Genomic DNA, 12,225 nt, shown 5'->3' with positions numbered 1-12,225 from the left:
AATCCTTTTTCCTCTGACGTAACAGTAAAAAAATAAGGCGTCTTTAACGCAAGGCGATTACTGGAACGGCCGGTGATCAAAATAACTGCCATTTTGCCTGCTCCTTCTGCCCTGCAAGGCTTCGCCAATCTTCGAAGCCTATTGTTCGTCGAGATAGCATTTTAAAACAGATATTGGAAGGAGGAATACAAGCAATGAGCCGAAACAACGTTTAGGTATAAATTATTCTGGCAATTAGTCAATCTGAAATGTTTCCAGCTCGGTGGATCAGTGTTTACAGAAGTTCAGTTCACTCCGAAGTTTGGACGGAATGGTGGCGATCTAATCACGTTTAAGGACATTTTATCATAAGCAGCTCCGTTCCTTGAAAAGTTTATTAGAAGACTTTACTTGATTTTGAAGATGCTTTCTCGTGCTGATTGCTTTAACTTATACGATTATGGTCATGCATAAAACCCGTCCCTTGAAGGTTAGACATTCTTTTAGTAGAAGATACCTATAATGTCCCATAAATATCAAAACCTTAACTCCAAACATCTTCCATAATGCAGTTAATATTATATGATTTGAAAGTTTTACTTTTACTTAAAAAAGCAAAGTTTTGCTTGATTTTTAAAACTTTCACCAAACGCCTTTTGGTTTTAAAAACAATAAATTGGTTTTCTTAAAGGCTCCCAGCTAAAACAATCTGAAACCACTGAAGATCTTCTAGTTAAAACAATGTCTAGGAATTTCTGATACACAATTTTCAAATACATTTTCATTAAATCAGTTTTTAGGTCCGTTATTAATTTGTGAACCCCGCGAAAGTTTTAACTCCTAACTTATTAATTACACAAACGCTCGCGAAAATGTTTTAACTTATCATATTCCTTAATTGTTTTCAACTTGATCGTACACACATTTTTAATAACACTCAGAAAATTGGGTTTAGGTTATACAATATTTGAAAAATTGAGTTAATTTCATAAACTTCGTAATATAATTTCGTTAGTTTTTATTCGAAAAAATACTCGGCGCAATATAATTTTGTATTTTTTACACCATATTGCAAATATCTTGGGTATAGCCTGACCAGGAACATAAAAACCCTGGCACAGAGGCGCTTCAATTGCATTTGATAGTGCAACACTGAGTACAGTCGTACATATGTTAAATTAATAGGCNAAAAAACTTTAAACTAATCTGTGCAAAGGCCTATGGTAGATGGCGCTACTACACCATGTTAAACGTAAATCGCAAAGAATGAAGCTGCGAAACATAATACACTTTATCGAATAAATACTTTTACTTTATTTAATGTTGCTGCATTGGCATTAAAATTGAAAAAGTAAAATTGGCCATTGATATTTTTGGTACACAGCAATTAAATTAGGGATAGCAAAAAACAGCATTTTTATATTGGGCAAACATTAATCACTCTAAAATCGTATTGTTTGCCTCATCGTGTAATACGTAAACAATGCGATTTATTAATAGCGCATACTAAAAGGTAGTGTGTGAATGTATTTTACATATTGTACAATATGGCAAAACGAAAGCGAGCTCTCAAAATCCTCAATGTAGGGGATTAATTCAGTTGTTTTTATAGAGGTTAGCGAGGCTGCGGCCGTTGCGTGGGGGCAGGCATGTGAACAATTTTATTCACCGACTCCTATGCTGCCCCACCAAGCGTGACCAGAGGGACCCGACTGGTTTTTTTAGTGGGTAGGACTCGCCCTTTTGGCGAGGAGAGCCCAACATAACTCATTAAATCGACTTCCCCGGTCTGACGAGTATGCAGTTTCATGCATCATCCATTAAAAAAGGCCACCTGAGTTGACGAGACCGCGCTTGGCTTTCTGTCCAATAACTGACCCAAAACTCCACACAGATGCCTCTTCCAGCCACAGTCTGTCACACTATATCCCAACTGTCACAGCACTAACCTTGAAAATACGGGCGTGCGAACATTTTCATTCGACGCCGTAAGTTCCCCGAATTTACGTTACGTTTTAATTTAAAAAGCTGAGCAGCGCCGAAAATTCTAAATTAGAGGGACGATCTTATTTACCGACTAATATGGTTCTTAATTGTGAGAGCTGAGTGGGCAGGGATATTTGTGAGAGTATTAAAAGGGTGCGGGTGTAACGCAAATACCTAGGTTGGGTGAGATGTTCCTTGCAGTAGAATCGATTGGGTGTGTCGTGTGATTGTAGTATTGTTATGAAAAAAGGGCGTAGTTTTGAAATATATGGTGAATGAATTATGTTTGATTAGAGCTTGTATAGTTAGAGCGTGTAGAATTAAAAGAAACTTGGCTCTACGTGAGATCTGATAAGTACTTTTTCACAATGCAAGACATCATGGTCTCGTCTTGGCACCAATTTTACATAAAAATGTTTTTTGGTGGGTTAGTTTTCTTACTAGCAGTTCAGACGTCATCTAAGCCCGCTATGTTGGTAGTTTCTAAATTATAGCAACCATAATTATGTATTTATGAAACTTACTAAAAAAATTATCTGTACTTGTTTAGTGTTTTCACGATCAGTTGCGTTTTCGTATGAGGTTTTAATCGTCAACGTTAGAACCCACTGGTTTTTGTAGTATTTTTTTACAGAAAGAAAAAACGTGAATATAATATAATAAAGAAAAAACGTTTATAATTTGGTTGCCACGGAGCAAAATGTGGCTAAAGTAAAAAACACAAATTTTAGAGGTCACAAAACCCAACAGAGGTATGATAGATCACCCCATTCCCCACAGCAAGGCCCGGTTCATAAATTACCAATAATATTTATTGGAGAAGCTGTCTTGCTTAGATGTCGTTGTTTTTGCCACATAAATTAGTTGGGAAAGTGATCCATCATGTCTTGGGTAGGAAATTGATTTTCTGGGTGGACTGGTGGAAATAAACCCTTAGTTATGCTGATGTTTTGATTCAGTTGCATAATTTAAAGCTATTTTGATAATGACAAAAAACTGAATCGAAGTATTGCTATACCAAACTAAAGACTATTTTGTCCAAGTCCTAGTCTCAATTAGTTAATTGGATTATGTATCTTCATTTACCACTTCTATTTTGTGTGTTTTGAGACAAGTCACTTACCGTGACTGATTTTTTTTTTGCGTGATGGGTAGAGAACCTAGGATCTTTTACTTTTGGACTGGTAAAACACATTGGTCGTATTCGTTCATTATATTTAGCTACCCCCTAAACGTATGATACTCAGTAAGGAACAGTAAAACAAAGATATCGGAAAATATTGAATTATATCAAAATTAGAGAATGTTAAGGTTAACAAAAACAAATTGTCAGAACATTTTGACCTGCTTTGATGCCGTAAAATCTGCTTTCTTAGAAGTAAACAAGAACAACAAACAGTTTAAATTTACCTAGAAATTCGGTTCCCGCTTTATTCTACGTAATGAATGATCTCTCTAGAACGAGGCTAAATAGGCTTCTGAAAGGAATCCCCAAAAATATTCTCATTAGTCTAATTTTTGTTACGTTTAAAGGAGGATACGTAAAGGGAGTTCTGTACATCATTTGTGATACCTACGTTTGTATGACAACTTAAATATGTATTATGCATACAAAAGAAAGGCACAGAAGGTCCGTTTGCTTATTTAACATGATCTAAATATGCTATCAACTCTCATCATCACCTAAAAATATGGCAAACAAGGTTCATTTTTATTACGATCTTTCTATTTGTTGTTGTTCATGTTGATGTTTTCAATGCTTTTTTTTTTCATTTGTTTTTCTTTTATTAAAAATAATTTAAGAATATAGTAGGTAACGCTTCTCTGTGCGTCTTATGTAGAGGAATACGCACATTTAGTATGTCTACGAAGAAACTTACTGCGTAGGTTTCTATTGTGATTTTTCCCAGGCCTGTCGAAATAGGTCACATTCGTAAATTTTCTTTCAGGCGAGACAAGCCTTGATATATTATGTTAGTATGGCTGATTTTTGTTTGTATTTATATTAAATTGTTTTATTCATTTACTAGCTTCTTTATTCGACTTCATTCGCTAGGATTTGCTCTGTTTTTGGTACGTTACCAAAAATGTAAGAATATTAATTTTTAATATCGCAAAAAGTTTAAATAATGAGACTAGGTACTTATAACATTTTTTGATATCAAAGTTATTATTAATTTGTAAAAAATTAAAAAAATCTGAATGACTACAATATTCTGTATAACCCAATTTTTCATCATAACAATGAAAAAAAGGTTAAATTACCTTCACGATCAAAACCCGATTTTAATTAACCTCCGCTCAATTTGATTCCCTTGAAATGGAAACACGATTATTTTAAAACAATTAACGTTGCATTAAAAAGGACCGGAAAATTTTCGTTAAAAATTAATTGCGTCGTGAAAGTTTTTCGAAGTCAAGAATAAGCAATTAAAATGTATCGAGTTAAAAGTTCAGAGTTGTATTACGTAAACGGGTTGAAATTTTACTTTGTCTTTTGTTTATTTGAGCAGTGCATACCGAATTGTTTTGAGCATTTATTTTGTGTAAGTTTCAAAGTAAACCAATAAAAAAAATATGTAACTAATTTTATTCGGTCACGAGCCGAACAATGCTCGCGATCGTTGCAAATATTCAGCATGTAAATCATATCGTCTCCGTTATCAATCGCTCAGTGTCCTACGTCTAATATAATTCCCAACTTCTGCGGTTCTGTGTCCTTCAGAAAACAACTTTAGAGAACATAGGTACTACATAAACGGCAAAAGATCCGGGAAAACCCAATCGTGTGGTAACTCTATATGTCCCCAGTTATGGTTCGGCCAAACCAACGCGTGCAGATGGCGATGATGATCAGGAGAAATCAATAGGATCGCCATAGCCATCGCGCACGAGGGTTCCACGCGTTGGTATGGCCGAACCTCTAGAAAACCAATAAATTTTACAACTTCGACGAATTTCAATTCGAAGGTTAATCCGACAAGTGAAACCTTTAGTAATACAATTTTACAACGCTTTACTAAAGCGAGCTTATATTTGAAGCACTTTCCCGTAATATCAGATCAAAGACGTGTTACCCTTCATTTAACGACTTTTGTAGTAGGATGACTATACTTTGTGCTAGTTTTGGGACAGTAAAAATAATGTTTAGCATGATTTAAAATCAACTAAATATTATACCCAATCGATAAAAGCATTAACTCTAGTTATAAACTCGCATACTTTAAAATATGATTAAAGTTTGCCTCGGGCGGATTTTTAACCAGCAACCGGAGTTGACGTTCATAAACAACAAAGCCAGGGAACCTTGGCCAGATTATTGGTTTTCTGAACATCTTGTGTATTGACAAAACTTAAAAATATGAGCGTTTACATGTTTCTTTTTACACTGATCTCACTCTCTTTTTACTTAAGTAGATACGCTTAGATTTTACTAGGAATTTCTACAATTGATTGTAACTTTGTCAGGACCCCATGACCCTATTACAACTTTCCTTATTAAAACGTCTCTCAAAAAAAACATTAATAAGATTACAATCTTTGAAAAACTCTTAGAAATTTTCCTTGAAGTTTATTTTAGTAAAGGAGGTCCGTTAAAAAGTCATTGGCTTTTCTAAACAGAGACATATTTACAAAGAGGATGATGGCATAACAACTGAAAATTCAAAAACAATAACAAAACTGGGAACAGTTTTCTAAAAAAAACATTCATGAGGTTGTCAATTCCTGGAAAACAAACAAAATGTTGGCACAGAGTCAAAAATAATATACTAATTAGTGTGTAATTGCATAAATTTACGAGTCAATTTGTAATTGATTCTCTTTATTTACGAGGACAATCTAAAATGACATAAAACCAAAATGTATAAAAAATGCATGATTTAAATAAATAAACCGTCAAATATATTTAACAGAGAAGGTCTAATGTCATCATCATTTCAACCATAGGACGTCTTATGCTGAACAAAAGCCTCCCCCAATGACCGGTTAGTAGCGGCCTGCGTCCACCACCTACCTTTATGAGCTCGTCGGTCCACCTTGTTTTGTAAATAATATTGGTGACTTATGCCAAAAAATACTTTGTTACCAATTAAAAACATTGGGTGACATATTAATCGGAAGCCAGATTATATTCTACATGATAAAAAAATATAATTTAGAAGTAGAAGGAAAAGTAGTCGAAAAATCATGGACACCCTACAAAAGGACATCATAAAAAGGCACTTTATGAGTTAACACACTACGGCACTACATGCACTGAGGGTTGTCACGTCATGAAGTACATAAAATTTGATCGACGCACTTTTTGATAAGGCGGAGTGAAGTCTTACGAGATGTGAACCATAAAACAAAAATACAGAGGCCAATTTCATTTGAAAAAATATTGGGGTTGTATTGTTAGGGGCTTTAGTAAGTCGCCTAGCTATGTCCAAGATTTTATATACTTGTTGTTTAACCTCTGAAAGACAAAATAGCTTCATATAAATAAACTAATCTGACATTACGTTATTTCGTACTATAAGAGATACAGCTATTTATAAATTTCTATATTCATTTCTCGAGTAATGGTGGGCTTTAATCCTATTTCACTCCTAAGAGACAAAAATAAATAAATACACTTACATATCATACCGTAATTTACATATTTTATCAGTTGGCTTTTGAAAAATAAATTTCACGTCCACTGCTGAACAAAGGTCTCCCCCAAGGACTTTCAGAACGATCTCTACCAGACCGTCGGTCCACCTAGTGAGAGGCCTGCCCGCCTGCCACTCGAGAACTTTTTTGCCCCAACGGCCATCGCCTCTACGAGCTATGTGCCCCGCCCACACACCATTTGCAATTTGGTTTTCCTGAGGATCTCCGAAACTCCGAGCATAGCCCGCTCTATCGCCCTTTGGGTGACCTTGAGCCTTTGGGTTTTATTCAGCAACACAAAACATCAACAAAAAAAGTAAATAAAGGCTTATTTTGCATTACAAAAAAAATGTGTTTGTAGCTCCTCGATAGTCTTTAAAAATTAACGTTCCGAAACCAACTCAGGCGTTTTTCAGAGCCTAAAAGCATCTTCAGGCATTCTTCATAAAATCGAGCGTTTTTGTGAGACCTTTTCAGGAATTCTTGATAAAATCATCGGGCTTCCCAAGCAGCTCATAACAAGCTATCTTATTAAATGAAAATAGCATTCTCTTGCTTTAGAATTCAAATAGCGGGGTGAATGAATTAAAACTTGTACCCTCTCGCGAGTGCCAACTAATTTCTTTGTGAACTTGGTTCTGCATGGAATGAGTAAATGAGTTGATAATGGTTTGTCTTAAGGTGTTGTATTACATAACTTGAGTATACTTAAGTGCTGCCAACCCTTTGAGTTCGGTTACAGATCAGTTAAATCGCTAGAAGCAAAAACGAGACAGATCGATCTTAAAAGGCATTTGGTTTCAATTACCAGTAACGACTTAGTTTGGTTTTAATGGATTTTATAAGTGTTTTATTTGGTAGGTAGTCGCCTGGCTAGACAAACAAACTTGACCTTCACTGGTTAGGTTTTTATTGGCGGTCAAGCTGTAGATCCTGGCTACACAGGAGTTGTAGCGGTGGGAACGAGAGGTGGGATTAGTCCCGTTTGGCTAGACAAAACAATTTTATCCAAGCCTGGCCAATAGTTACAACTTTCGGTGAAGTTTCCTTCCAGCTTCGTTCTGATCATCACAAGATGCAAGGTCATGAGCTTTTCCGTTGTGGGTAAAAGGTACCTACTTATTTGTATTATTTTTCTAATACCATTGAGACTAGGTATTTTTGTATCCTACTGTCCTTAACTTTATTGATATTAAATTTAGTGGTTAGGATTAAGGTTATTTTTATCTAAAGAACCAGAAATAGTTATCATCATCATCATTATTTCAGCCACAGGACGTCCTCTATTGCTGAACATAGGCCTCCCCCAATGACTTTCACTGTCCACATCGCACGGTTGGTAGCGGCCTGAATCCAGCGCCTTTCTGCTACTTTTATCAGGTCGTCGATCCACCTTGTGGGTGGACGTCCCACGCTGCGTTTGAAATAGGTCTCACACTCCCTGATATCGCGAATATTTTTGTAGCATCTAATCTAGTAAGTTTTCTATGTAACCCTTTGAGGTGAATGGACCAGCAAAGTTCGCCTGTAAATATAATATAGTCCTTTCCACTAGTAAAGCGCTTTGGGATGAATTTTTAGTAAATACGAAGGAAAAGTGGTAGCATACTGGTATTTAGTTTAAAGTACTTTTCATATGGCGAGTTACCGTTTTACCAACTTTTACCGTTTGCCAATTTGTAACTATTATTTGTTTGCTTAAATTAATGTACTGAACTTTATTTGTCATTCCAACTATGAATTCTACTTGAACATTCAAGTATTACATCATCATAAATACGAAAGGAATATTAATGGTTATCTTAATGAATTTGGGTCCAATGACAGTTTAGCTTTCCCCCGGGAAAAACTTAACCTTCACTGGTTCGGTTTTTATTGACGGTCAAGCTGTAGATCCAGGCTACACAGGAGTTGCAGCGGTGGGAACGAGAGGTGGGAAAAGTCCCGTTTTTAATAAATATCTAAAAGAGATTAAAATCGAATCAATCTCAAAAATTATAGACTTACCTATCGAGTAGCCTCTGCGGCAACTATGTTAAAATACTGCAACATTCCCCAAAACTTCTTGCAAAATTTTCATCCATGCGCCCTGCCAATCTCGTCCCCCTTTTTATATTGTTTTTGTGAAAACTGCCGGCGTCAATTCTGAGATTAATAAAATGTAAATGAAGAGACAAGCCGTGCTCCTCCGTACAATTTCTCAAAGTCGTTTTTAAGTAAATGCTTAAGGGGACGACTAATGCGCTAAAGATTTTGGATTTAAGCGCTAATTTGCTAGTTCGTGGAATAAAGGGATTTTTGAAATGTTTTCTTGGATATTGACCTTAGAAAGGTATTATAGGATTTTGCAGGAAATTGTATTTTTTAAGAATATTTGATGTAAAAAGATTATTCTGGTAAAATTTTATGATAATTGGGGCAATACTTCTATTTCTTGGTAAGCAGACAGAAATTCTTTTTTAATGCCATGGTTGTGGAACCATTGTATTCGTTTTCTTGTAACATCTAAGCAATATCAACAGCGTTTGAAGAGTCCCATAAGGGAAGGGTAAGGTTTTTTTAATTAAGTTTTTGACGTCAAAAACTCATTCTAATTTCATTTCCGACCTTTTTTTCCCTCAAAAAAAATTATATTAATAATAAAAAAAATTCGATGTTCTTCAGTGTCTCAAGTTTTCTTCAAAAATCTTGAAAAATATTCTTCTTTGGCATCTATTCTAATATAATATTCAAAATTAAATTATCAAATTGGATTTGGTAAGCGTAGGCGCAGACTACTGATTTTTAACCGACTTCAAAAAAGGAGGAGNCATCGCCTTCGGGGGTACAAACACCATCGCCTTAGTGGGCCAAGCGGGTACACACACCATCGCCTTAGTGGGGCAAGCGGGTACACTCACCATCGCCTAGCGTGGCAAGCGGGTATATCCACCATCGCCTAGCGGGGCAAGCGGATACACACAGCACCCCTAGCGGGCCAAGCGGGTACACACACCATCGCCTAGCGTGCCAAGCAGGTACACACACCATCGCCTTCGGGGGTACAAACACCATCGTCTTAGCGGGCCAAGCGGGTACACACACCATCGCCTGCGGGGCAAGCGGGTACACACGGCACCCCTAGCGTGCTAAGCAGGTACACACACCATCGCCTTCGGGGGTACAAACACCATCGTCTTAGCGGGCCAAGCGGGTACACACACCATCGTCTTCGGGGCAAGCAGGTACACACACCATCGCCTAGCGAGTACACTGCTGCACCCTCATGCGGGATCAATCACTCAGTCGAGACTGCGTGGCACGCGCTTCAGCGAGCACGAGATCAAGCTCATGTACCGCGGCTTCAAGCAGGTACACACGCTGCTCAAGATTACCTTCTTACTTCTAGGTCACGCGGGCGTTCGCCAATGCGATGGACAGACCTGATCAAGACTGCTGAAGACGGTACCCTACATGAATGTAAAGTTTACCACCAAGAGGCAAAGATGGCAAGAAATCCGCCCACAACAATCCACATTCCTGATGATTATGATCACTCTGTCAAGAGTGTAACTACTGAGAAGAAGAAGAAATAGGTCTAAGTTAGCACCAATTCGAGCCCTCATTATCCGGTAGTTTATGTCCGTTTTCACTGACAACATCGAAATTGAAGAATTCCCTACATATGACATTTAGGGAACCCTTCGTTTTCACTAACAACAGACGTCATTTTACTGCTAAAAGTAATTGTACCACTAAATACATAATATAGAGATATTGTATTGCTCTATTTGCGAAAAAGCGTTAACTTTCATTTACTTATGAGTGTCTTAATTGGGTAAAAATAAAAAATAAATAAAAAAAACTTTGTTGCAGGAATGTCCTTCAGGCATGGTGGACGAAGAGGCCTTCAAGAACATTTTCTGCCAGTTCTTCCCGCTAGGAGGTACATATCTAGTCACATACTCGTATTTGATGTTGTTTGCATAAGAACTGTTCGCATTAAGAGTTAATTATTCGTTGCAGACGCATCGCAGTATGCGCACTTCGTGTTCAACTCCATCAAGCACAAGCAGAGCGGGAAAGTCAACTTTGAGGTGAGAGAACACTTAAGGCAATGAAAGATTTTGTCATTTAACAGGACTAATTCCGTTTTGATTACGAGAGATTGAAAAAGTAAAAGTACGAAAATCATCCGACTCGATCGCGTTCAGGTGAATGTAATTCTTAAACACAAAGATAAATAAAATGATTTTTTTACCAGTTTCTGGTGAAGAATCAAGCTACCTACCCAATTTTTTCAGATTCAGACACACGCTGGCAAAATTTGTTTTAAGTCATTGTAGCACCAAAAATTGGCTGGAAGTTAGAGAAAACCCATCACTGCCGGTCAAGCGAACTGGTCCGGCCTGTTCAGGACTGTCAAAAATAAACATTTGAAAAAAGCGCTCGGATGGAAATTCAGTCTAATGCCTGGCAACATTCTATACACTATAGTATAAGTTCGTGACACCTAAAGTGGCCAAAAAGTTGACAACACAACCTTATTCCAATTGTAACAACGGGTGGGACCTGGAGTCCTGAAATACAGGGCTGCCCTACATTAGGCTCCAGTCACACCATTCTCTTTTCCTTCATAATGTATGTTTAGTTCTAATTGTAACTTTAGATGTAATGTATAAGCCCTATATTAAGGTGTGAAATAAAAAAACAATGACCTGTTGCGTACTTCTGGGCTGCTTTAGGTGTCACGAACTATTAGACGCTCACAGTCACTGCACACACAACATTCGTCATAAAACATGCCTTCGCCATAAAATAAGCTAGAGCCTACAGTGACTTTAGAATGGTTTAGATAAAAAAGCCTTTCACTTTAAAGTAGGTACCTACGCCTTTTGTAAAGCTAGCGAACGAACAGCTCCAATAGCCATCAAATAAGCGAAAGAAAATAGCTATTTGCGGCGCCTCAGCCGCTCGAGCTCGACGGCAATTCTCTTAATAACTTTGTAACCTCCTCAAGAAATGACCTAAGAAATTGCCTGTCTACAAATAGACTGGGATAAAATCTTAAGATAGGCTGTACTTAGTATCCTAGGTCCAATTTATACAGGAAAAAAGATCAGGTATTTTTTGAAATGGTAACATCTCTATTTTTCGGCTCTAGGGTTCAAAAAATGAACTAAAACTTAGATTTTAAAGTCACCCGGCCATTGTGGAAATCATTGGGTGAGAGTAGTCCGATGGTTAAAAATTGATATTTTAATACCAATTTTGAGCATATTAGTCCAATCAACGAGGAGATTCGTTGTATATGATATTCTTGAATGTTGTTGTTTTTTTTGAGGTTTTCCAAAATTCTGATTTCGTAAATAATTGTTATTATAACCCAAAAGTATCGGTAAGTAGGTAAGTAGGTACTTTCTAGTACCATTGATTGGAATAAATAATACCTTTATAGTTACACATAACATCATATCGGGAATACAACGCTCTATCTTATTAATAATATCTCCATCCCCCAATAAGCTAATTGAGAGATCCACAGTGTGACCTTCAAAACATAAGACAGTTGTTTGTTTACTGTTTGCCAACAACGCGAATGCTTACAAGACGACTGGCATTAACGGTTCCACTTTACGGACT

At 36.9% G+C, this 12,225-nt stretch overlaps 1 protein-coding gene across 1 annotated transcript in view; it reads left to right on the top strand.

Moving 5' to 3' along the window:
• LOC114361400 (Kv channel-interacting protein 4-like) overlaps positions 1 to 10,703 on the top strand; it is a 75,867-nt gene extending 65,164 nt beyond the window's left edge. The window contains exons 3-4 of the mRNA XM_028316401.1: positions 10,459 to 10,528; positions 10,609 to 10,703. Coding sequence (XP_028172202.1) covers positions 10,459 to 10,528; positions 10,609 to 10,703 — 165 coding nt within the window. The remainder of the gene's footprint in view (positions 1 to 10,458; positions 10,529 to 10,608) is intronic.
• Positions 10,704 to 12,225: the final 1,522 nt, after the last annotated feature.

Source organism: Ostrinia furnacalis, unplaced genomic scaffold, assembly GCF_004193835.3.
Source record: "Ostrinia furnacalis isolate ACB-3 unplaced genomic scaffold, ASM419383v2 OfSCF5688, whole genome shotgun sequence".
In the NCBI taxonomy this organism is placed as follows: Eukaryota; Metazoa; Arthropoda; class Insecta; order Lepidoptera; family Crambidae; genus Ostrinia; species Ostrinia furnacalis.
The sequence above is the reverse complement of the archived record's forward strand: the minus strand, read 5'-3'. Positions and strand labels throughout refer to the sequence as shown.